This window comes from Ctenopharyngodon idella, chromosome 22, assembly GCF_019924925.1.
Source record: "Ctenopharyngodon idella isolate HZGC_01 chromosome 22, HZGC01, whole genome shotgun sequence".
Classification (NCBI taxonomy): Eukaryota; Metazoa; Chordata; class Actinopteri; order Cypriniformes; family Xenocyprididae; genus Ctenopharyngodon; species Ctenopharyngodon idella.
Genome location: NC_067241.1, coordinates 15,279,042 through 15,306,202, shown reverse-complemented (window position 1 = coordinate 15,306,202; position 27,161 = coordinate 15,279,042). Strand labels below are relative to the sequence as shown.

The following is a 27,161-nucleotide window of genomic DNA, read 5'->3' as shown; positions in this document are numbered from 1 at the left end:
TAGTTACTATTAATGCATGAATGCACTGGTGCTTATTAATGCATATTAATAATTATTCATTTAAATTTATTTCAGTTGGCCATTATGTTTCAGGCTTTCCAAGCCATTCCTTTGTCCTGGACTTCAACATCTTTTCACATCATGTCTTTTTGCACCAAATTATAGAGAGTAGTATCGATAAGAGTATCGATAAGTACCGATATCGATAAGCGGTATCAGTATCGATAAAATGTAAACGATACCCATCCCTAGTTCCCACGCTGCCAAAAATTTTACTAAGGGAACCAGTCTCTCGACACTGGTCTCCGGTTTTGTTTGTGCAGACACCTTGGCACCCAGAAGCAGCGAATCAGCAGGGAACAACCAAACCGGGTGCCGAGAAACCCTCCTCAGTGGGAGCGAGTGTCCCAGTGACACAGCATCGGGGGACCAGCCCAGCGATGTCTTTGACGCAGCCTTGTGTGACTGGGTCATGCGCTCGCTGGAAACCTCTGTGTTCCGAAACAGAAGGTTTCGGGGTTGGCAGAATGGTCTTCTGAGGGCATCGTATAATGAGGTGTAATCTGTTTCGGCCGGAGGGGACTGCCCTCAGAAGCCCGACACCACTGGCATCAGGACTTATTTTCTGAAGCCTTCTTTGAGATGATAATGGTCCTCAGATCCGTTCTTCCCAAAGCTGGCTTTGGCTGAGTGTGCCAGCCCGTCTTTCTAAAGGGCAGTATGGGTTGCGACGGTCTGCTTTTGCTGCGCCCGGTGCAAGGAGCTCGTAGATGGCTTTGGCTGCTCCTGCTCAGCAGCCACAGAGACCTGAGGGTTCTTTAGAGGAAGAAACTTAGAGAATACTGCAGCTTGTTTCTTCAACTCTTGGAACCACTCAACGACAGTTGTAACTGTGTCGCTGAAGAGGCCCATGGGGGAGACAAGGGCATCAAGGGGAAATACTTTATCATGTTCCTTGATGCTTGAGAGGTTCAGCCGTAAGTGCCTCTCCGTGGCCACCAGGAGACGAATCAGTAGCTTTGCGGAGCTCAACAACTTCAGGGCCTGCACCCCCACGCTCATCCAGGTCTCTGAGCAGGTCGGCCTGGTATGCCTTCAAGATTGACATGGTATGCAGACATGCTGCGGCCTAACCTGCTGCCAAATACGCTTTGCCCACCAGCGCTGTCAAGTACATGCAGACTCAGGGGAGAGACAACTGGCAGGTGTCTCTTCAACTCCAAAACCATGCTTTTTAACTCCTAAGATATTAGAGTAATTCGATGTTTAAGGGGAATATACTCTATAGGAGACCAGTTTTCTCCATGACCTCGACACCTCAGTGTGGAGGTCAGGAAAAAAAGGTAAGCCCCGACATGGAGGTTGTGTGCGAGATGGAAGAGAACGTTCATCAAGCTTGCTTTTCTGACACACTTCTTGTTTCTCTGTTCCGTCACGCCATTGGACTGATTTTACACGTTGACAGGCACGTAGGACATCGTATTATTTCATTTGGACCGAATATAATAATTGGATGAACATTTTCCTATGCCCTCCACAGATGATATATTTTTTATAAAAATACATTTAGACCATTTAACACAGTAATTGCTATCAGGATATGAGGAGACTTTCAACCAGTGTAACGAAATGTTTTTACATACTTTTTTAACGTGGTAGTTCATTCTGATACATATTTGAAGCTGACAAGATGTGCTACCCCTGTTTTTACATCCTTTATTAAGGTGGTAGTTCATTCTGAGATGGAAGCTTATATTGTTATTTTAACATGACAGCTTGAACTACCAGTAGCACATCCTGCGCGGGTAGCACAGATTGTCAGAACGGCGGCACACCACGGCAGAATGAATGTAGCGGAAACACTGATATATAGTGTATATTGTGGGTTTATAAGTTTGACTGTTCTTGGATAATGCAAACATACACAAAACAAATGTAATGTCAACATTTTGAATGATTTTTTTATTTATTTTTCAGTAAAAACAAAATGATAAGTATGCATTTTGGCAATTTCTTTTTATTCAAATTGCTTTCATTCAAACATGCATCCTCTTTAACATAATGGTATTCAGAAAAATGTAATTTCAGGTCCATTGTGATTCAAAATAGATCAGATCTGCTAAATCTCGTATGCACTACTACATCAGATGTGCTTTTCCAAGTGGGACACTGTAGTTGTAATTTAAGCACAGACATTTAGAATAAAGGTACATAACTAGTGTTCATATGTTTATTTTTCAACTTTTTTTTTTTGTTGTTGTTGTGTTTTTTTTTTTTTTTTTTCTTTTTGAATGAGTGTAAAAAGCCTTTACTGTTACAAATTTTTATTTTTAAATCTGTATACATTTATTTGTCTATAAAAATATGAAGGTCAGTGTTGTTTAGACCCCAACATTCTTCAAATATCTTTTTTTTTGTGTGTGTGTGTTCTGCAGAAGAAAAAAAAGGATGTTAGAATGACATGAGGGTGGTAAGTCGTGTCAAAAATATAATTTGTTAGATCACATCTAATAGTTCTCACAAGAAAAACATATTGTTTCTCTAATACTTTTTGAGACAACAAGATGTACCCTAAATGGAAATTGCCTCTAGAAAAATGGCAGTTTTCCCACTCTTTTGAGATAGAGGAAAGGCTGCACAAACCCTAACATGAGCCCAAATCACGAAGCCGCAGACCAGGACAAAAGAAATGTCTTTAAATCCATAATGTAATAAAGCACAAGAGAGATGATCATAGGACCGTACATAAGCACAGCAGATGCCCACACGATCCGAATGATCCGAAAAGCCTTGAGTTTGTCTTGATTCACTCCATCTTTCCTCTTGACCTTGTCACTAGGTCCAGGACGCTTCAGAGCCTTCAGGACCATCAAGCAGCTGAACGCTTTGATACTGAAAAAAAACAGGAGCTCTGGCAAGACTAAGCTATGAAGTTCAGTGATGTTCACTGAAACTATTAAGCTTGAGCTGATGGTCAGAATCCATCCAGTGACGGAAATGGCAATCCTGTATTTCATGGGTTTGAACTTCAGGAAGGTCACAGGATGGAGAACCCCTATGTAACGCTCCACACAGATGCAGCTCTGAAACAGAGGACGACCAACCAACAGCACCAGTCCAGGAAAGTATATGCCAAACCGACAATCAGCACAATTAAAGAAATACTGCTTTATGACAAAAACATAGGAGGAACAGAAGAAGACCTCAACAAGTGCTGCATTGAAGATGAAGATTTCAGTGGACTGTCCTTGAATCATCTCCTTTACGCTCAGCCATAGGATGTAACAGTTTGCTGGAAGACCAAGAACCAGGTTGATGCTGAGAGAGACTGCGATAAAATAGGAGGGAATAACATAGCACATGCTGGGGTTCCCTGAGAACATCGATGGTTTGCATGTTGAAGAATTAGTTGCATCCCACGTCACCATTTTTGTATTTTCTTTTAATCTATAAGAAAGCAAAGGAAAACGTGGAGAGATAAATAAGTGTAGAAAACAATAAGTATAAGCATTTAAAAAAAATTAAGTATAAAGAATTTTTCCTCACAAGAAACTCCTGGTTCGGTAGATGCTAGTTTGACTCCAGCTGATTGAAGTTGAGACTGAATGTGGTTTGTTTTAAATGCTGCAGAACTGCATTACAGTGACTTGTTGGAGAGTTTGAGACTTTTTGAGCAGTTTTGCATTGATGCAATATTCAAATTCTGTTTTTCTAATATGAGAAATGCACACCAAGCATGCAAACGAAAGGCAATTTATTTCAATCACACTTCTGTTTGTAAAGTGGAATAATTTTGTCTGTGTTCACAGTAATAGTGGCAGCAATACAAAATATTCAGAAGTAATCTGAATATTCTGTAATTAAGTAAACCTGGCATTTGGGAAGTTCAAATCCTGTTGTGCATGTTTTTCTGAAAATTCAAAAGTGCCAGTATCAAAATTATGTCTGGCCCTGAACAAGTTAAAAAAGCTTGATACCATTAAAAGAATAAGACATCACAAGCATAAGTAAAAACAGCTCATTTATTCATAGATGACTAGATTCTCGTAGGTCTCAATGTTTTGAAGTTTATCGCTGGTAAAATCTATCAGTATTTTTCTTTGTCCTGGCAACTTTGGTGTGAACTCCACTTTGGCGGTGGCAAACTCTTTAGGACCAACTGTTCCAACTCTGCCAAAAAAACAAAAAAAAAAAAAAAAACAGTTAAACCCATGCATTTTTTTATATTATATATTAAAAACAGCTACAAATGTTTTGACACTGTACCACATCATGGGAAAAATGCTGTAGTCAGAAAACTGTGACTGTTTAAGATGTTTAGGGTTTTAATGAGCAACACAAATTCATCAGTCATTAGTTTATCTTAAACAGCTAAAATAAGCTGAAATTTTAAAACATACAATACTGGACTAAATTCAGCAATGTTCACTTAGTTAATGTTTTCAGTAGCAATGTATTGATGCATTAGCACTGAAGAAATGCTGCATCAGTCTCCCAAACTGGTCAAGTGATGAGTTAAAATGATACCAGGTATGTTCGCTGGCAGAGGGGGGGTGGGGAATGTAGTTTCACACCCCGGTCCTAAGTGATCCCATGACTTACTCATGAGTGATGGGTTTGCCGTCGGTCAGGTTGGCACCATGTATAGTGAACACACAGTTCTCTAGGGGCTCCGGCAGTGGATTCTGCAGCGCTAAATCTGCCACCAGGATCTGGCCCACTTTCGGCACACCCAGAATCTGTGGGGGAACGAATCGCACCTCATTAGAGCCATGAGTCATGCATACGTTCATTCAGATTAAATATGTATTATTGGCTGTCTCAATTCAGCGAGCAACTTGAAACCCTCCTGATTCAGTCCAGCACTAACTAGGCCCACTGTGATTTAAGGTCACAATGGTATTAAAAATTTCAATGAGCATAATCTAATTAGTCCCTGAATGTTTGTAAAGTTCAAAATGTGAACAAAAACAAACTTCTAATCATTTCACACTTTTGGATAAGTGCTTTTTCTTAAAAGATTAAGGGTTTTTGCTTTAACCACTGAGACATTTAACATTATTTTGTAGTTATTTAATTGATCCACTATGGAAAATCCATAAATCTAATCTGTTAAGCCCCTTTCACACAGCGCTTTGATCCCAGAAAAACCTTCTGTCTGAATGCAAACACTGGGATGGGGACCTAGTAACATTGCCGGGATCAGTCCCAGAACATGCCATGTGTGAACAAAAGGCAGGACCAATGCCGTAAGGGGTATGTCGTAATGATGACGCCAAAGCTGAGATCGTTCGCCAGCTTAGTGGAATGGTACACAATGCGCTAGTTTATAATCGAATCAGAAAAAATGCACAAGTGTGGTTTCGAGAGAGAGAAATCGCAGATCATAAAACTTAAGACGCTGCGGAGACATTACACGTCACATCCTGATGTCACATGTCTTTACAGAATGTGTGTGAACATGCCCACAGATTCCGGAAAATCTCTGGCAGTGTGAATGAACCAAAATCAAATGATCCCGGGACACATTATCCGTGTATTTTCCTGAAACTCTGTGTGAAAGGGGCTTTATAAAAAGATTTAGAAAGTGGGATCAAAACAGGCTGATGGTCTGTGCCAAATATGGTGCATCTTGCTCAAAAACTCCACGAGTTGAATAATGTACAGCATTTTAGTGTCTATTTAGGGATTTAACAAACAAAAAACTTCTGCCCAATAATAGTATGTTAATTTTGTAAAGCCCACATATTGTTAATGTAAATCGTTAAGCTTAGTATAATGAAATCAGAAGATTAAATTTACATTGACGATTATTTCAGGGCTGTCCAGTACAATAGTTTTCTTTGCTCTGTAGAAATCCCGTGTCTCTGCATCAATGAGCAAAGCCATCAGTTTGATCATCCTGTCTTGAGTTATGGCTTTACTATACTCCGCATACTCCAGTCGAAGAGTTACCTTACCCCCTGAAACATAAAACAAGATGAGACATGGCTACCTGATTGAATACACATGAATACACAAAGTACAAGTTAAAATGTAATCTTACCCTCAGTAGATGCTAAATTCATCTCTGTAAACTCGCCCAGTCCACAGGTTTCTCCAAGTTTGCCATTGTAGGAGACCGCCTGGGCGTAAAACATGACCCGACAGGTCTTTGTGACCATGGTGTTGTTTTTGAGCTCTGCGTAGACATCAAAGTCAGAGCCGATCTGCATATCCGGAGTCACTCTGATCTTGATGTGTAAACCAGGTTCCTCTCCGGCCTGTGCCAGTCGGTTGTGATGATTTGCTTTCTCATAAACTTTTCTCTCCTCTTCAGAACCTGAACAGAATACAGTCTTTATTATGATGGGGGCAAGTGAAATTTGTTAAAGGTTAGTTCACCCAAAAATGAAATTTCTGTCATTAATTACTCACCCTCATGTCCCATAAGACCTAAGTTCATCTTTGGAACACAAATTAAGATATTTTTGATGAAATCCGAGGGTATCTGAACCACACATAGGCAGCAACGTCATTGTACCTTTCAAGGCCAAGAAAGGTAGTAAAGACATTGTTAAAATAGTCCATGTGTCTACAGTGGTTCAACCTTAATGTTATGAAGCAACGAAAATACTTTTTTTGTGCAAACAAAACAAAAATAAAGACTTTATTCAACAATTTCTTCTCTTCCCTGTCAGTGTACTAAGCTGTTGACATTGTAAACACAGTGCAGCGCTTCCGGGTTCTACGTCAGAACGATGGCTCATTATTGGCCAGCTCCTGCATCAGCATCACACACCTGCGTTGTGGTGCTCATATGAACAGCGTCGGCCAATACTGAGCCGGCATTCTGATGTAGAAACCGGAAGCGCTCTCGGATTTCATCAAAAATATCTTAATTTGTGTTCTGAAGATGAACGAAGGTCTTATGGGTTTGAAATGACATGATGGTGAGTAATTACTGACAGAAATTTCATTTTTGGATGAACTAACCCATTAACGTCATAATTTATGGGTACCAGAAAACGCTCAGGCTTACTCTCAGGAATCTGTCATGTTTTGGATGCTGGTGTCTCAGGCTTTTTAACTAGTCTCACCAAGTCTACCATTGCTAAAACACCAGCTAGACCAGCACCAAACTACGACTGAGTTACTGCATTCAGTATTTTTTTCCAAGCAGAACAGACACACCAGTTCTAACGTAGCATTAAGTGTTTTTCTCAATAGTACAAAGATGATAGTTTAAGGATTCCATTTTGGGAGTTGAACCTGCAGTGAATCCTGTTGCTTACCAATCTAAATCCTTAACCATGAATGAAGTACCCAGAATGCCTCCCTACCCTCTGGGTACTTGTAGTTGTGTGTAATGTCCTCTCTCTCATCTCGCCCCACTGCTTTAGTGCTGATGGACTGCCCAACCTCTGTAGTGGATCCTCCCATCTTAAAGACTCTTCCATCTCTCAGTTTGATGTACTCCACCACGTCAGCATTCACCTCAGCGTACAGGAACGGGACGTCATATTGGAGAGTGAGCTCACCTTCTTTAATTGCTCTGACGGAGGCTGGACCACAACAGTAGACGCCTGACAGAAGGAGGACAACAGAACTGAAATCCTTCTCCATTGACTCTCTTCTATCAGACTTTGAATATTGGCTCACCTTCACTCGTATGCTGTGGTGTCGGGTCGCTCGCTTGCCAACCCTCGTACCCAAGCGCCAAGTCTGAACGTGTCATCCAGTTCTCCACCCAAACGTGGAAGTTCCTGAGCAAGGACAAGGCACCTTACTTCATATTTGCTTTACAGTCTTTAAAATAAAGGTCCCAAAAGGCCGTAGAAAAAACATATTTGGTTCCCCAAAGAACCTTTCAGTGAACAGTTCTTAAAACAACATTTTTTCCCAGTGTAAAGAACATTTTAATATTCTGAAGAACCTTTTTTCCAATATAATGAACCTTTTGTGCAATGGAAAAGTTCCATGGATTTTAAAGGTTCTTCATGGAACAATCAATGCCAATAAAGAACCTTTATTTTTAAGAATGTACCATTTAACTTTATCTGGATTAATTTTGGCTTCACTACACATACCATATGGAGTCATCAGCAATGTTCTCGTCAAATTCGTTGTAGAAACGCTCCATTATCAGGTCACCATTGCTGTCACGTGCTGATCCAAAGTTAGTGACGACTCTGCATGGGATTCCCAGAGCTCTGGACACTTGGACACAAATCAAGCATAAAATTGGGATAAGAATCTATCATAACTGAGATTGTTGGTAATTGTTGGCACCTAACTGGAAGGAACAGTTTGAATAATTGGGACAGGTATAGGCCTTTAAAAAGTAAACATAATTCTTGAAAAGTGGAGGTTATGAACCAAGGTTATTAAAACATTTCAATGATGAATCTACAAATGCCCCCAACCATTATTATAATTATTCTTTGTGTTTCATATTCAGAACCATGCAGACCGCCTTGGACAAATAAAATGAACACAAACAAACCTCCGGCAACTACTATAGTGCAATGGTGCATCTGCTTGCTAATTGGTTGAATGATTGTTAATAGACTTGTTGTAATTATTGCAGAGGTTAATGAATCACCTGTGCAGGCAACAGCTGCGAACACCCAGCACTGTCCGTAACGCACCGCCCTGCAGCCGTCGCTACTCCACTGCCGGAGGATGGAGCAGCTGTCCTTCCAGACTGTGGGCTTTACCCCGTCCTCATAGTCATCTGACCAGTTACCCACCAGAACTCCTTTATCTCCTAGACTGTTGATCTGAACAATACAAGACAACACATGGCCGTGAGTTTTGCACTTGAAAGAACCTTTAACATTTTCTTCAATGCATGCATGCATGCAAGTCATTCTAGACAATTCTAGAGCTAGATTATGTTGTTTAAGTCTCAAAATAAGAAGAAATTGATTCTAAACATCAAGTTCTAGATTGTAACGTAATAGCAGTTGAGCTGGTGAAACACTTAAACTATAGTATAGTTGGTATAGTAACTTTAGTAATGTTTGAGGTGTATTACTAACCATGGCACTGAGGACTCGAGTCACGTACACAGGATTCCTCCTCTCAGAACAATCCAGAGCTGCATCACTTATGTAGTTTGGACTTTCATCCAAAATCTGCAGACAGATGTCCAATATGCCAGACTCGAACTGTGGAAACAGAAACCAAACATGCCAGTGAAGCGTAAATGCCAACTCAATGTTTTATTGGCTGCTTCTGCCGCTAAGAATGATTGTATTAAAGGAAGTTGAATTAAGGGTAGCTTCTGATGAACATGTTGCTACTCTGAAGCAATCATAGAGATATTTCGAGAAGCAGAACCTGTCCAAAAGTCCACGGTAGGACTGTGATACGCTTGGGTATCCCGCGGTAGATCAGCCCATCCTGAGAGAGGACGTATTCCTCCCTCTCAGCGTCACTTGCCAGATACACTGAATCCCCTGAAACAACCAACACAGACTGAGAAGATTAATTTGAACGTGTTTATTGATTTTATCCAAAGTGCTTACAACTAATGTAAAATGCAAACCAAGCAATATTAGCAGTGCCGACATTAAAATGTTAGAATCAAGTCTTGGTTGACATTATGATTTGACCCAAAAATTGGTGGACAGGTTTATAAAATGCTGTAGAATAACACAGCCCTGCTTCTGATTGGCCTAATGTTACCTAATTTGATGAAGATGAGTTTAAAAAATCAATTAAAACTTTCCTTTACGTACAGTTTTTATCTATGTATTAGCTTTAATGCACTCATCAAAATAAAAGCAGTCAAATGTCAAAAGTTGGCTTTAATGACAAAAAGAAGTAATATATATCATATGCACATTGTGTCCAGAGTGACAAAAACTTCTAATCTGACCTGTTTACACTGAAACATGTATGCCAAAATCCTGTTTTAACCATTTGTGCTGATGCCATTGAAGATATATGAAAAAAAAAACTGATTTATGCACAAAGCCCCTGCTTAATTACTGTATGTGCTCATCAATATTGATCACTAATGATAAAACAGCTTACTTTTGCACCAGGGGTTAAAGAGCAGGACAAAATCTCCCAGACCAACTCCTTCTCCCTGATCCAAGATCAGCTTATAGACTCCAATAGGGGCGTTTGGGTGCGAGCACACGGTCAGAGAGACTGTGCTGTCGGACGTCGTCTCTGCAGTGGCGCTCCAGCATGATCTGGAGATGAGTTTACTGAGGCTGAATTGGGCTTTGGTTTGTGCTTCCACTGAGGGTATTGGACCTGAAATTAAACAGAAAGACATGAATGGATAAACACAAGTACTCTTAAATGTGACATGCATGTTTTGAATCCTTTGCATAATGTTTCTAATTATATATAGCATATGATCTGATGACTGTGTGCAGCATTACTGTCATGCCTTTCGGCAATGTAAATATTCTAAATGCAGGAGTAAACTTTAATGTCATGGGACGCCCCATAATAAAACCAGCCCTAATTTGTTATAAGTATTTTAACGAAGTTATTAGCACTGAAAGTGAAACACGCCTCAATGCTCTTCATGCACGTTCCTGGTTTAATTGTGAATGATTTAGAAGTGCATGTTACTGCATAGGAAGGAAAAAGTTTGGCATCATAATTATTTCATTAAAGTCCCCCTGTAGTCAATAATTTTATCCCTTAAAACTCATCTTTGATCACCAAAATTACATATTTAAACATTTTTTCCTGTGAAAAAAAAAAAAAAATCGTCATGCCTTATAATAGCTTGAATGTAACTCTACACCCTTCATTCATTTAGTGTACGCAGATCTATGAATATGCTATTAGGCCCTCCTCCACTCACTCACACAAGCTCAGAGATCCACTCGGTCAACTTACTCTCAGTCAATAGTTTTTAATTACAGCATCTGGCAGTTAAACTCTGACCTCTGTCAACTACAGTTTCCAGGCTTCGCTTTCACATGAGCTTAACTTTCTGCACTCCCATTGGTTGTTGCTGCAATCATTTGCATAAAAGTTAAAGTCTACTCAACTCTGATCCATTGGCAGTGGTTGCTTTCGCTCATATCACCAACTCATGATGTTAGGTTGTTTTGGTATCTAATGGTTCAGATATGTAGTTGCATGTTTTATACAAAGTCAGAAAAGAATGAAACTGATTGAGAAACCTGTTTTGGCAATAAAATTGATATTGGCCCCATTTTGAAAGTGAGTTCCCGGTCGGAGGTGTAGAGTGATGGTGAACGGCTGTCCTCTCCTCACGATCAGTCTGTCCACACCGTTCAGAAGCGTGTGGTGATTCGTGTTGTTCTCCTCACACGCCAGATCAATGTGTTCAATCTCCATGACTGTGAAGGGAAAAGACAGAAAACATGCAGTCTTTGAAAAATGCATTGTGCATATATATTTTTTATATATATTCACTTGTATTTGTGATTTTCAATGGCAAAGCAGTTCTCGACACATGCACAACATGCTGCCATTTAAACATTTCTATTTTTGCCACATGACCCATCAGTTCTTGACTAACATTTGAGGAATCAGAATAAATGGGTTTGCATGCTTTGCAATGGACAGGAACATCATGCACAGCTAGAAACGGATGCAAAGCATTGCCAAACGTCATGCCATGAAGCTATGTAGATATTTTAAATGGATAAACACCAGAGTCACGAGTGATAGCACAATGTCCGCAATACATACTGTTGTAGAAAAAAAGTATTGAGAATGAAGTATTTTAAATGGAGACAAACAGTTTTAAGATACTGCAATGCAGTCATCTGTTTGATTGACAAGAGAAGTGAATAAACTGTTTCACATGCTTCAGATAACAGCTGTGGATGATCTTTACATTGCAGCCACATGTACATAAAGAACGGACCATGCTTTCACAGTTCCCATAAAGACGCATTGGAAAGTAATTTCTCATGCATTTTCCCAATAAATATCCAAAAGCACCACAAAAACGTGCTGTATTTGCTTCAAATGCTACTGTTAAGTTGATCTTACCTTTGTCCATCGTCCCAGGAGGTAATGCTTAGCCTGCGCGTGGCGTGTGACTCCGTGTTAGGTGACTTCAGCTGGTGTTGGGGTCACTGGAGAGATATTTCTGGCGTCGTGTCCTAATGTTACGGTGGTGTCGGGGGACGTAGACTTTGAACCCTGCTCTTATTTATGACAGTTCCTGTCTTCTACCGAAGGCTGATGGCATTAAATCACATTACAGCATGTCATGTTACATGAGTCTATTTCTGAAGAACAGTCTCTGTGGGGTCATAGAAGCACATTAATTATGATCTATATATACGTGCTTACAACTGTAAAGCTGTTAATCAGAGAGGCACTTTCATTCATTTGAGGATGTGGTCTGTTTTTAGCTCTGACGGAAGCTTCCCTCGAGGTGTTTCTTGATGTATTGGTCTCTGTTAGGTGAACTTTAAGTCATTTTGAATAAAAAATTAATTGAAATGACTACTTGCACACTATTACCCATGCAAGAGTGACTTGTTAATGTTGAACGTTTAGAAGTTATACTTCTCTTGCTACACTCTTAGAAAAAAAGGTTCAGTGGGGTTCTATATAGAACCTTAGGGTTCTTGACTCAATTTTAAAGGAGGTTTTATGCCAAAAGGAGAAATGTCTTAAATGATTGCATAATATCTGTATCTGGATATAACACTGGGTTGTATGGCTGCTTATGCATGTCTCTTTGTCTGTTTATCTGACTGTCTGTCTAAAGCAAAACACAAAATAGCAAATTATAATAACCTTCTTTTATTTATTATAAATCTTTTAAATAATAAAATACAGTTTTGTCTCTCCAGTGAGGTACTGACATCCTGCATATCACAGTACACAAAATAAACATAAAACCCTTAGACAGTCTAAACGAATTATCAAAATGAAATTTCAAGCAATTGTTTTTTAATTATTTATATGTATTTTCAAAATTCCCTGAACCCCATAAGCTATACTGGGGTTTTTGAACTGGTTAAATGTACAAAGCACAGCATTTCAGTGGTATAGCAGGTGGTTTCATGATCATGGCACAGATACAAATTTAGCTATTAGTTCATATACTGGTTATTGTAATATTAGACATTGGGTTTGCTTATGTAATCTGATTTTAAAATGCATTTTTATTTACAGTTCATCAAAATATATTGTTTCATGCGAAATAATGGCCAAGCTTTAACAGAATGTTTCTGTTCTTTTTCCAGAACTGCCAGACGCGACAGCAAAATGTCCATGTAGTTCCTCAAATGTGCCTTTTCTGATGATGAAGTAAGTGGTCCACCAATAAGGTCTGGTCATCTTGTTTTATCTTCTTTTATACTACAATCTGATCTGATATCTGTTCTGGTCTGTTCTGTGTCAAGTGGTTCCAAACTGTAACATCTGACTTGAGGTTCCTGATGACTTCACTGGTTAGAGCATCACATGACCTGATCCGATATCAATAAACTGCTTCTGTAAGCAGAAATTTTGCATCATTAGTATATAATTCACAAAATTGCATGATGTTAATGTTTATAATATCTTCATGCTTTATAGCCACATTAAACAGATTAGAGCCGTGCGATTATATTGTTTACATTTTGCAATGATGCAAGCAATCAAGCAGTTGAGATTTGCTATAAAGTATATTTCGCTTTATGCAAGTACTTAGATATCTAACTTTATCATTTGTGTCTGTATTAAAACTCACCTCTATCACAGCTAAACTTCTGTTGATGCCTTGGATCGAATCGGCTCTTGAAACTGACACTGAGGTAAGCACAGAATAACATCATTCACTTCTTGTTTTCCTCATGAAATATCACTGTTAAACTCTTCAGCTCTGTTCCAAATCCTAGTTTTTGTTCTATACAGACTAATCAGCATCCTAATCAAAATAAAACCATGTAAAAGTGTAATTTAAAATATAGGGAAACACCTGTGAAAAATCAATATGGAAAATTCCTTCATATTAAGGCAAGGGTAAAAAAAAAACTCACTAACAGATATCACCAAAATTCCTCGGATCATTGATTACATTAAAGGAACACTCCACTTTTTTTGAAAATAGGCTCATTTTCCAGCACCCCTAGAGTTAAACAGTTGAGTTTTACCGTTTTCGAATCCATTCAGCCAATCTCCAGGTCTGGCGGTACCACTTTTAGCATAGCTTAGCATAGTTCATTGAATCTGATTAGACCGTTAGCATCTCGTTAAAAAATGACCAAAGAGTTTCAATAGTTTACTATTTAAAACTTGACTCTTCTGTAGTTACATCGTGTGCTAAGACCGAAGAAAAATTAAAAGTTGCGATTTTCTAGGCCGATATGGCTAGGAACTATACTCTCATTCCGGCGTAATAATCAAGGAGCTTTGCTGTTGTACCATGGGTGCAGCAGGCGCAATGATATTACGCAGCCGGAATGACAGTATAGTTCCTAGTCATATCAGCCTAGAAAATCGCAACTTTTAATTTTTCTTCTGTCTTAGCACACAATGTAACTACAGAAGAGTCAAGTTTTAAATAGGAAAAATATTGAAACTCTTTGGTCATTTTTTAACGAGATGCTAACGGTCTAATCAGATTCAATGAACTATGCTAAAAGTGGTACCGCCAGACCCGGAGATCGGCTGAATGGATTCGAAAACGGTAAAACTTAACTGTTTAACTCTAGGGGAGCTGGAAAATGATTTCAAAAAACGTGGAGTGTTCCTTTAACAATTGCAAACACATTTTTTTGTATTACAAGTTTTCTGAAATGTTATGTATTACACAATACATACAATTCCACAACAGATATTCGAACATTGGATAAAGCCAAGCTCAAAAAAAAAATTTTTTTTTTTAACATAGAGTAATTTATATTAGTCAGAGGGGAGTCATTTACAGAGGGGATTTTTCTCACTTTTTTTTTTTTTTTTTTTTTTCACTCCATAAATCAGAAAATAATGTCAACAGCCCCCCAAAAAAGCTCATAAATTTTTTTTTAGGAATAACATATTGTATAAAATAAGGCAAATGATATCTGAACAAACCCCTCAGTAAAAACCTTCAGAATATAGATAGAAATAAAACTGTAAAGTTTGATGTGTGTAAGTGCTACTGAAGTGGAGAATTTTTGTAACCCTTTCTATAGACACAAATATATGAAGTGCAATAAAATAAACAATTTATTTTGGATGTTTTCTTTCCATTAATCTGAAATAAACAGCCCAAAATTGACCAGTGCATTAAAAAGTTTTTGGCTGTATTGTCTTGCTTTAACTCTGTACATTGGGCCCTAATTTTTTACATCTTTTTTAGAATGTAGGGTCTTATAGGTCATCATCATCGTGCCTAATAATGTTGTCTAGGTAGGCAGCTCACTGGGTTTTGGAAAAGAGCTGATTTGCATTTCTAACTCAACCTTGAGAGCGCCGTGAGCGTCTGTCTGTGGACTGAGCTTCTTTCTGGACAGGGCCGGTGAGCTGTGGTGAAGAGCATGAGCGGGAGACGCCGGACACGCCGCAGGAGCTGAAGATCTGCTGTGAACCAGTGATGACACAGACGCTCTCCTTCCTGTGGGGCAATTAGGATCCGCACAGCTAAATAAACCTGCATTCTCCGCAGAGGAGTCTATGAAGAATGGATGGAGAGAGAGATTTTCATATTATTAAGCCCTTTCCCTTAATATACAAACACTTGTATTTATTTTCCTGTAATGTTTTTGCTCTGGTACCGTATTTTACTTGAAAAACGCTCGGGGACATGGAGCCCCGCCCAGACGAGGATGATGAGTGGCTGCCTGCGGTTGATGTGCTGCTGCCAGAGCCAATTGAATCAGGCCGTGGCAGAGCCACGCCCCTTTGAAGGCTGGACACCAAGGGATTGGGAGTTTTCAGAATTCCTACAACTTCTGTCAGAAGAATGTTCAGGTAATTAATGAAAAGGGGTTTTACTTTATTAAATCATATAAATGAAATACAATATTTTTTTCAGGGGCGTAACAGCTATTATAGAGAGCTGCAGTGATGATGTATTTTTGTAGTTCGCATCACCCTGGTTTCCTCGACATGAACCCAATAAGATTTTTCATTGGCTTTTGGATTATTGCAGAAGATGATCTCTGTGACCAACTAAAGTTTATGATCATTATAATCTTCACAAATCAACAGAACATTTGAAGCCAATATACAATCGGCAGAAGTTAAAAGCTATACAGAAACTACACCACGGTCACATGACTTCAACGTCCTGACCGTTAAGTTTCAACAACTCTTTCTGTCTTTATTTATAAAGTAAAAACATTTTCCCTGCTGTACATAACTAGTGAATTTATGTTGTAGAATAAAAAGTGAAAATATCTTGAGCTTGTGTTCACCACAGACTATATTTCAGGCATTTAACCAAAAACTCATTGACTTCAGGACGATGGAACTTTAAGTGCTAAAATGCAACTCGTTTCTGGATTTTGGCCTATAAAAATAAATCATTATATGTCCACTCTATATGTCCTTACATTTTAGGAGATAATCATTACTCTATATTTAAAAAGGTTTATTTTGCTTGGCCGCAATGCGAATGGAGAGTTAAACGGCAGCTTTAAGATCAAGCTGAAGCTTCGGTCAGCCTGGGATTGTGTTAAACAAATGCACAAGTGTTAAGCGGTAATCATATTATGGCTTGGGTTCACTTACCAACATCTGCCTTTCAGCAAATTAGCACTGCAAAAAATGAGTTTCTACCTCAGTATTTTTGTCGTTTTCTAGTACAAATATTTGAACATTCTTAAATCAAGATAGATTTACTGGTAAACCAAAATTACTTTATCAAAATTAAGTGAGTTTATGCTTAAAAAAATAATAAAAAAATCTGAATAATAAATAAATATAAATATATAAATAATTTAAAGGAAAAACATGTTTTTTTTTTTCAAACCCCCTGATGGATATTTGTTCTTATTTTAAGCATAGATTCAGTTCATTTTGATCATTTTTTTCAGAAAACAAAACTTAATATCTTAAGTCATTTTGCTTCTCAAGTAAGTGCATCTTGATTTAAGAATGTTTAGATATTTGTTTTGGAAGACAAGACAAAAATACTGAGGAAGAACATAATTCTTGCGCAGTGTGCAAATTAGTTAGGGTGAATGTCACATTGTAATTTGTATTCATGACCCAAGCCGCACCTGGTAGAGTTTGTGCACTGAGACTCTGACAGAAAATAATCTAAATAAAATCTGAGGAAAAAAAGACAACAGAAGAAAAGTCATCTTTGATAAAAAAATAAATAAAAAAAGAAGCATTTTTTTTTCATGGTTGCTGCAATAGTGTTTTAATCCTAATTGTGATATTTTCATGATAAATATACTAGAATAACTAATTTCAGAATAGTTTTGTCGCCCCTCTTTTTCAAACCGTTCCTACGCCCCTGAGTTTATTACTATGAGAGTTACATGCGTCAAAGAGAATTCAAATCGTCAGCCTGTGATTGGCTGATAAATACCTCTTCCTGTGACATCACCGTTCACGGAGTGATTGTTAACTGCTGCATTTCTGGGCTGAATGTTTACAAAAGGTTTCCAAGCCATTCCCATGAACAACCTCTCCTGCCTCCTCAGCTCTGAAACACAAAGATCAAGTCCTGTGGATCTACACAGACATACAAGCACAAACAACTTCTACAGTAAGCTCGTGTTAGACTTTGTTTCTAAATAACTAATTTATCATATATTTACCATATTTTGTATTGTGCTATGCTCTGACCTCTGCTCTTCAGCGCTTGTTCCCAGAGTATGTGCTCCAGGTCTCTGGTCCAGGCCTCCTTGATGTCCCGTGTCTCTGCCTGTAAGATGTAGGTGTCCTGGGATCGTCTCCTCCTGAACCAGATCTCGAAACTCCGGCCGCTCAGACCGCAGGAGTGGGTCATTCCAATCTCACAGGTCTGCGTTGAAACATCAAACAAGACTTAAATTAAAATCAAAGGAGACCTAGATTAAATTGTGCAATTTAAAAAAACTTATTTTATCTGAAAATAAGTATTAAGTGTTGGCAAAGTTTTCTGTAAACTTTTGATACTGACTGGTTGTTGTTGACACTATAGTGAGTGTTTTATACTATTTTGAGGTTGGATTTTGTAATGTCTTTCAAAGAAGTCTCTTCTGCTCACCAAGGCTACATTTTTTTGATCAAAAATACAGTAAAACAGTAATAATGTAAAATATTATTACAATTTAAATTAACTCTTTACTATTTGAATATATTTTACAAAGTAATTTATTCCTGTGATCAAAGCTGAATGTTCAGCATCATTACTCCAGTCTTCAGTGTCACATGATCCTTCAGAAATCATTCTAATATGATGATTTGCTGCTCAAGAAACATTTCTGAAATTGATTAAATGAAATTATGCCACTGCATATCATTACACATTGATGCTAAGAGTTGATTTTATTTCACAAAGGTAAATATGGACTAGATATAATATTAAAATGCACATACCTTGATAGACAGTTTGTAAACGTACACATCATCTCCACGGTCGTTTTTTTTGGTCTTGGTGAAGAGGATGACATCTTGGAAGAGGAACACTCTCCGGAGGGAACGTTTCTTACGGAAAATTACCCAGAACTCATCCTGCCGCATCAGTTGACCCTGCTCGTTTAGGTTCAGCTGAAGAAACAAAACGACAAAAATAAAGAAAAGAAAAAAAGAATCATGATTACAAATTGGAAAAACAGTTGTATAAGGAAAAAGACCAAAATTCTTCAATATATTTTATTGGTTTTATATATTAGCAGTAAGGGTGAGCATATGGTGACCAAATTGCAATTTTTGGTGAACTATGAACTTTTTTTTTTTTACAGGTTATTAAAATTCAATTTGAATCATCACCACTAACATCACAGTCCCGGATGGCGTCCATGGTGAGCAGGTCGTTCCCGTGCCGCAGCTGGAATCGCACCACCTCCAGAGCCGCCTGGATCTCCTCTCGTTCTCCGCTCTGATCCGGCACACAGTCGTCTAGGATCTCCTGCAGCAGCAGACTGTATTTACTGATCCTCTGGACCGGCTTTAGCAGGTACGAGGAGAGATCCATGCTGTCACCCAACTCCATCTGCTTACGCTGGACAGGACGGGAAGAAGTTTGATTTCATATATATATATATATATATATAGTAAGATATTTTTTTGATACTTTTATTCAGCAGGAATGCATTAAATTGATCAAAAGTGACAGTAAAGACATTTATAATGTTACAAAAGATTTCTATTTCAAATAAATGTTGTTCTTTTGAACTTTCTATTCATCAAAGAATCCTGAAAAATAAAATGTATAACAGTTGTAGCTTCCTCACCTTGAAGTATCTGTGATGTTGAATGAGCGCATCAGACTGGGGTTTGTTCTTGCTGTACAGTGCATAAAGTCCAAAACTCTCTCTCTGTTTTAACAGATTTTTGTACAAGGTCAAAATGATGTTCTGTATGTTTTAAGAAGTGAAAGCAGCAGCATGACTATGGTTATAAATACAATGTTGTCTTACGTGATTTAGGAAACAGCGCCCGACTCTCAGCGGTTCTGCCTGACAGGCCTCCAGTTCCTGCTGGAAGTGCTGGCAGTGGAAGTCATACAGTTTCTCCAGGTTACCGAAGATTCGTCCGCGCTGACCGCGCAGATCCTGCGGGACGTCGGATCTGGCCAGCAGGGGGAAGTAATGAGTCAAGATGTAGCCCAGAGAGCGGACGTACTCCACCTCCGTCAGCAGGAGCTCCTCCATGACACGGTGAAGCTTCCTGACGGGAAATAAAGATAAGGATAGATTTCTAAAATAATATGGCACCATGGTAATACTATAGCTATTTTGGATGGTCAAAATAGCTGGTCATGATCACTATAGAAATCTACACTATTTACATAGTGGTATGTAAATAATAGTACAATCTTGTTTACCATTAAAATTACAATTATGGTTACCAGTAATACCATCTGAAACAACACGGTGTTGTCACTTCTAGATTTGCTCTATTTACCGTAACTTTACCTCTCTGGCATCAGTGAAAGCTTTTGGACAGAAAAAGAAATAGCATATGAAAAATATTGAGACTTTTTTTCCCCGTTATACACTACTGTTTGAAAGTTTGGAAAAAAGAAAAGTTGATTCAAAGGAGAAGAAAATTATTACATTAAAAAAAAAAAAAAAAAAAATGCTTTTACATTTTTTTAAAATAATGCACACTGATGAAATGTTTACAATTACACCGGAAACATTTATTAAAGTAAACAGTATCAGATTTAATTTCATGCTGTCTTTAAGCTTCTGAAATGGGCACAAGAACACAATATAACTCACATGGTTCTGCTTGGGCTTTCTGGGGTGGATGCAGTGTTTTCTCCATCAGTTCTCCAGTCGTCTCTGGCGCTGTCGGTCTCTCCGCAGAAGCTGCTGTGGTGAGGGTCCTGTGAGAAGATGGGCTCTGTGATGTGGAGCTCAGATCTCTTGCTGATGTTTCTGTTCGCTGCTGCCTGCCAAGGGAACCACTGACAGCCCACCGTAGCCGAGCCTGCGACGGGCTTCTGGTCTTGGGATGCTTTTCTACCAGAGTTTCTGCCTCTTTGCCCGCAGTCTGCCGGATTTTCCTTTGCGCTCTGTGTGGTTTTGGAGTCTCTCCGTGTTTTGTGGTTGGATCTGAAGTTGAAGCAGGTGACGGTGCCGTGTATGCTGTCTCTCGCTCGATTCGCCCTGCTCTCCGACGGATCAGGCTCAAACTCCTGCTCATCTTGTACTGGGGTGGGTGATATGAGCAAAAACTTATCTCACAATATGAGAAATTTGATTTCATAATAATCAGATATATCACAATATAGTTAGCGAAAAATAAGAACAAAAAAGCAACTTTTACTTTTACAAAAATTAAAACAAGTACAATAGAACAAATATACAAATATGGAAGATTATTTCCACCATGGAATAAAAAAATATATATAAAAAGGTAACTGAAACTTTTTATCTCACAATTCAAACTTTTGCAATTGCAAGAGTGTGAAATATACAATATGAATTGTGAGGGGAAAAAAGTCACAATTACCTTTTTTTTAATTCTTTATTTTGTGGCATAAACAATAACACCAACATAATAGAATTGCGAGACGTAAACTCAGAATTACGAGAAAAAAGTCAAGATGTATAACTTGCAATTGTGATGGAAAAAATGCCTGAATTGTAAAAAGATGCAATTACCTTTTTATTTTTTATTCTGTGGTGGGAAAACAACCCCCCAAAAAAACAGAATTGTGAGATATAAAATCACAAATCCAAGAGAAAAAAGGCCAAATTGTCAGATTAAAAAGTCACCTTTTTTATTTCGCAGCAAAAAACAATTTAAAAAAAAAAAATTGTGAGATTTAAACTCAGAATTCTGGGAAAAATTCTTCGGAATTGTAAGAAAAAAAGTCTGAATTGTGAGCGAAAAAGTCACAATTATAATTTCTCTTATTCTGTGGCAGAAACAACAACAATAACAAAGAACAGAATTGCTAGGAGAAAAAAAAAAATCAGAATTGCAAGATGTAAAGTCGAGATTAAAACTTGGCAAAAGCCTGAATTGTGAAATAAAAAGCCGAAATTACCTCTTTTCTTTTTTATTCCATGGCAGAATCAAGCATCCATATCACACCGCCCCACCTTATCTTGTACGGATGCTTCTGAATCCTCACCTGGAATCATCTCCGGCCAATCAGAGCCACATCCAGCAGGTGTTTGAGCTCCTTCCAGAAGCGCCATTCTCTCCTCCAGCCGCTGCCGGACCTCCTGGCAGTGGATCCAGGCGGCGTTCCACACCTGCAGAGCCCTGGAGCTGGAACACGCCTGCGCTCTCACGTCCTGGAAGTGCTCGGGAGAAAACTCGTCTAACCTCTGCAGGTAAGCGTGAAGACGGCTCCAGCTCTCTTCATCTGGGGAACAGCAATATTGCTCCTGTTCCAAAAATCGTCTGCAGTCGCTGGCCACGGCTGAAGCCTGAGAAAAATGATGGATTAGATCATGTTTTTGGGCGGAGGGTTTTGGCATTATATTGATAAAAGTTCAATCTCAGACAATATTTGATTAGAAAAGATATTAATATTTACTGCAGGCTCCAACAAAACATTTAAAAACAGGGTGATTTCTTAGCTGAACTGACCAGATGTAATTTTGGTGACTAGTTATAACAATAAACACTAGATGGCAGCATTTTATTCTAAAAGGGAGGAAACTTCTGGTGAATTACCCTTCCATGTTGGCCAACAAAATGACATCAAGACTGACCAGCTTTATTGCTTTACTATCAAGTCTTATTAGATTGAGCGTCACTAAAAAACTATTTTCAGTGAGATTTCTGTGTTGAAGTGTGTGTGTGTGTGTGTGTGTGTGTGTGTGTGTGTGTGTGTGTCAGTTAGTGAAACCTAACTGGAATTGATCATAATAAACTATATGAATGCTTTGGTTTTGGTGTATATGTAAAGTATGTAAAGAAAGAAACAAAAAACAAAACTTTCAGACGTACCCTCTCGCAGAAGTGGCAGATGTACACCATGGTCCCCAGCTCTTCACAGCAGCGCTCGGCCCGCGACACGAAATCAGCCAGGCTGGATTTAAACATGGACACCATTCTGTGAAACACCTCCGTCTCGGGATAGTTTGGCCCCTGCACGCTCTCCGCATCGGACACCAGCATCATCGCCTGATGCTTTCTCTCCTGAAAATTAACAAAATACACACAATTAAACACTGCAGATTTTTTACCGTTTCCCACACTTTAAGAAGAAAAGGTTCTATATAGAACCTTAAAGAGTTCTTTCTGTCAGATGCTTTTAGAGGTTCCCATCATGTGATCATTTTATGGATTTAGTTTTAATTAATTTTGTTTTAATTAACTTTTAACTTTAAATTTTATGAATAAAGCAGCTTGTAAACATATTTCATCACTAGAAGAAATTGAAATAACTCATTAAATGTGAAAGTATTATGCAATCATTTAAGACATTTCTCCTTATATAGAACCTTTTTGGCATAAAGCATTCTTTAAAATTGAGTTAAGAACCGTATGATTCTATATAGAACCCCAGAGAACCTTATTTTCTAAGAGTGCGGCTAATAGGGAATGTTCTCAGAACTTTGGCTAATGTTCTTGCATGATTCTCTGAATAAAGTTATAAGCAAACATTCTTCCAGTAATGTTAATAGAACGTTCATTCAGAGTTATCTGGTCTTTGATAATGTTCTCAAAACGTTAGCACAAAAACATCATTTATACATCATTCACGGAATGCTTTTTCTGAAGTGTTTAAGTTGGACGGTCGTCTAATGTTTTTTAAATGTTTCAGAATGTTCAGAGTACATTTAAAAGTAACGTTCCCATAAATGTTTGTAAAAAGATAAAATTAAATGTTCCTTTAACTTTCTCATAACCCCCAAAAAAACTGAACGTTTTGAACGTTCAGATACCTCTCAGTAATAATGTTTTCATAACCTCATGGGAACATTTGCAAAATGTTCTTAGAACATATGAAGAGTTCCATTGCAAAATCCTCTAAGTCCACCTGACATCTTTTCTTTTAAATTATCTTTTTTTTACCAGGCTCCTATGTTTAGGTTCAGTAATTTCACTTTAATGGCAATGAAAGTTATTGAATAATAATAATAATAAGTTATTAGTCAGTTATTGAAATATCTTATTTTAAAAAATGTCACTTTAGTCATTTCATTGGTATTTAACAAATTTGACTGTCTTTTGCTGCAAAACCAGCTAAGTCCATGTGTGCTTTTTTTGCAAAAAGTCCACCTCTTTGGACAACAAGACATATTATAAAATGGTTAGTTCCTGTCCTTGATTCTGATTGGTCAATAGCTGTGATTTATTCATGATAAAACACGGCTATGACCGCTTTGACCGTTTTATGACCGTTTTAATATCCGATTTATTATCTTGTCCTTTTAACAGTTAAGGGCTTTTCCCGTGACTGACAGCGCTAGTCAAAGTATTTGTCAGTTGCGTCTTGTTCCATGTTCACAACAATTCAATGTTTTCAATGTAAAAGTCTTCGCTACTAACTGACACACTCATAAAGACAGTCTTTGCCGCCATCTAATGGCGTAATAATGTAACTTCTGTTGCTGTTCACGGTCAGGGACAATTTTTTCTGGCAGAAGGACGGCTTTTAGTGAAAGTTTACTTCATGAAAGTTGCATTGATGCATATTTTTAGCTTTAATATTTGTATTGTGTGGTAACTGTTTTATAAAAGCAATAAGGTACTCGAGTTTAGTGCTGTATCGTGAATAAGTCATGGCTTCGCATCGTGCCTAACAACGCCCTTCAGCCGTTACTTATTCATGATACAGCACAGCCTCTTGTACCTTATTGCTTATGTCAAACATCACTTTCTGTCAGTTTTACAGCAGCAAAAGGAACACTGTTCAGTTTATTTGCTTCTTGTTAAATCCTGTCATTGCCACTGTAACAATGGACAAAACATGATAAAAACTTGCAGCTCAGCAATTGAAAGTAGGCTCATGGGCACACCGTCATTCATCTTAAAATCATATGATTTGATTTGCATCTTCCGATTGGTTCTTCTGTGGACTTAGAGGCTTTTGCTGACAAAGGGAAGTGGCGTTTAGCGGTTTCTGCCAACGAATCTGTATTTCTGAATTGGCTGAAAGCGAAAATTATTTGATGAACGTATACTATTTGCGGAGAGTATTTGCTCAATATCATTATCACTTCTGCAGCAGCACAGTATAAAGTTTCTTGACTTTCACTCACGTTTGCTTCAGAGAGAAACGCTTTGAAACTCTGCAGCGTCTTTTGGATTCGTTCACTGGAGTCGTCCACAGATTCAGCCTGCAGGAGCTGCGCTTCTCCTTCTGTGTCGAACCATTCCTTCATCTACAGAGAGACACACTTATTGAACGTCTGAATGCTAGAGATCAAACTAATTGAAATACAAAAGATGAATGTACACTACTGTTCAAAAGTTTTTTTTTTTTTACTTGTATTGACACTTATTCAGCAGGAATGCATTAAATTGATCAAAAGTGACAGTAAAGACATTTATAATTTTTCAAAAAATTTCTATTTCAAATAAAAAGTATCAGTTTCTACATAAATAACAACTGTTTTCAACATTGATAATCATTGATAGAAATGTTTCTTGAGCAGCAAATCATCATATTAGAATGATTTCTGAAGGATCATGTGACACTAAAGACAGCAGTAATGATGCTGAAAATTCAGCTTTGATCACAGGAATAAATTACATTTTACTATATATTCATATAGAAAACAGTTATTTTAAATTGTAATAATATTTCACAATTTTCCTGTTTTTACTGTATTTTTTAATCAAATAATTACTGCCTTGATGAGCAGAAGAGACTTTCAAAACAATAAAAAATCTTACCGACCCCAAAACTTTTGAACAGTAGTGTATATTGTGGCCTTAGGGTATAAGAAAATATTGTGTTTTGTGGACCGCTCTGTGATTGTACCTTTGCGAACCTCGACTCCATCTCTCTGAGCTGTAACAGGAAGTCCAGGTGCTCCAGGGACATATTGGACTTCCTGGCCAGCACATGCACCTGCTCCTCCATGGCGTTGTACAGATGTGTGACCGTGTCAATCACCTCACTGCAAGAAAACAGGTGATTTACTCCATCAGGTATCTTTAATATTAAATGCATGATCAGTAGAATGTGTTTCATTATTGGTATGTCATTCATCACATGTAGTTTGAAGTGATGTCTGAATTAGTTTAATTGCTTAGTCAATCATCTAGCTCCAGTTTGAGAGTGAAGTGTGTTGAAATGTGTTTTACCAGCTCTGTTCACAGTGTGGCGACCTCACATCAGTTTCCCGCCTCAGCCTCGCCAGCATGGCTCCGCCTCCCCTTTGCAAGCCGACCAATCGTGTGTCTTCCAGCACATCCTTCATTAGAGCTCCCTGCTCCTCGATGCACTGATGCACATCCTGATTCCACACAAGAATTTCTGCCATTTTACATATTCACAGAGGTCTGTGCATCATCTTTAAGTAATAACAGCATGTTTTTACTTGTGAATAATTTTGTTGGGAGGCATTTGGTTTAAGCAGATGAAAATGTTTAACTTACCTGCACTGTGTCGATTTTATGAACACCTTCCAGTTTCTTTATAGCTCCTGATAGCAGAGCGGATGCCTCTTGCAGGTCTGACACAAACGGATACAGTTTCTGTAACATAAAAAGTGGTGCATGTTTGTGCAGATATGCAAGGTTAGAGAAACTATTAAGTAAAATAGTTAATTTATTAAAAAATAGAATAATAATGACAATGTGTTAATATTTACATAACAATAAATATATAATCACAATCTTAATAATATTTAATAAATATTACAATATTATTTTTTAAATATAACAATTTAATGATTATATTTAATAATTTAATAATATAACATAATAATTTAATACAATTTTATAATATTACATAATAATATATTCATGCTAATAATAATAATACATAATAAATATTACAATATTATTTTTTAAATATAACAATTTATTGATTATATTTAATAATTTAATAATTATAATATAATACAATTGTATAATATTACGTAATAATATATACATGCTAATAATAATATATAATAAATATTACAATATTATTTTTTTTAAATCTAATGTAATTTAATGTAATGTTATAAATATAATATTAAAAATAATAATGTTTTAATATATTATATATAATATATAATAATGAATATGAATATATAATATAATATATAATATCTATTAAAATATAATTTTACATATAATTTAATATAATATTATGAATTGTAATATATTACATATTATAATGTTATAATTAATAAAATACTAATAAAAATAATATTATTTTTATAAAAATAAGGTTAAATATATAATGTAATAATAAAAGTATTATATAATAAATAGTACAAAATTATTTAAACATATAATTTCATGTAATATAATATTGTATTAATAAATATAATATTATATTATTATAATTGATCATATAAATATAATATAATTCTATTTAAATATAGTTTCATGTAATATTTATATTAAATATTTTAAATTAAATATATTAAATTATAAATTATAATATATTATAAATATATAAAAGATACATTATAATTCATTAAATATATTATATGATCAATTATAATATT

The 27,161-nt window shown here is 37.2% G+C and overlaps 2 protein-coding genes across 5 annotated transcripts in view; both read right to left on the bottom strand.

Moving 5' to 3' along the window:
- Window positions 1-4,022: 4,022 nt before the first annotated feature.
- On the bottom strand, window positions 4,023-11,319 carry tgm2a (transglutaminase 2, C polypeptide A). Its single transcript, XM_051880175.1, has 12 exons — window positions 11,142-11,319; window positions 10,024-10,251; window positions 9,325-9,443; window positions 9,024-9,152; window positions 8,585-8,762; window positions 8,070-8,199; window positions 7,642-7,745; window positions 7,323-7,565; window positions 6,047-6,322; window positions 5,803-5,963; window positions 4,603-4,739; window positions 4,023-4,170 (listed from the first exon to the last, which is right to left on the bottom strand). Exons 1-12 carry the CDS (start codon window positions 11,317-11,319, stop codon window positions 4,023-4,025), a joined length of 2,031 nt encoding a protein of 676 aa, XP_051736135.1.
- A 1,412-nt stretch (window positions 11,320-12,731) lies between these two features.
- si:dkey-65j6.2 (pleckstrin homology domain-containing family G member 4B) overlaps window positions 12,732-27,161 on the bottom strand; it is a 37,347-nt gene continuing 22,917 nt past the window's right edge. For 2 of the 4 annotated variants that reach the window (XM_051881126.1, XM_051881127.1), the window contains exons 9-23: window positions 26,098-26,196; window positions 25,804-25,955; window positions 25,478-25,616; window positions 24,753-24,875; window positions 22,492-22,683; window positions 21,665-21,965; window positions 20,301-20,733; window positions 19,494-19,743; window positions 19,308-19,391; window positions 18,851-19,075; window positions 18,451-18,621; window positions 17,716-17,893; window positions 17,456-17,572; window positions 15,690-15,866; window positions 14,607-15,586 (exon numbers count right to left, since the gene is read on the bottom strand). In XM_051881126.1, coding sequence (XP_051737086.1) covers window positions 15,321-15,586; window positions 15,690-15,866; window positions 17,456-17,572; window positions 17,716-17,893; window positions 18,451-18,621; window positions 18,851-19,075; window positions 19,308-19,391; window positions 19,494-19,743; window positions 20,301-20,733; window positions 21,665-21,965; window positions 22,492-22,683; window positions 24,753-24,875; window positions 25,478-25,616; window positions 25,804-25,955; window positions 26,098-26,196 — 2,907 coding nt within the window. In that variant the 3' untranslated portion in view covers window positions 14,607-15,320. Of the gene's footprint in view, window positions 13,444-13,681; window positions 13,741-14,606; window positions 15,587-15,689; window positions 15,867-17,455; window positions 17,573-17,687; window positions 17,894-18,450; window positions 18,622-18,850; window positions 19,076-19,307; window positions 19,392-19,493; window positions 19,744-20,300; window positions 20,734-21,664; window positions 21,966-22,491; window positions 22,684-24,752; window positions 24,876-25,477; window positions 25,617-25,803; window positions 25,956-26,097; window positions 26,197-27,161 lie in introns of those variants that run through there. The other 2 variants (XM_051881128.1, XR_007927730.1) reach the window with 2 other exon arrangements.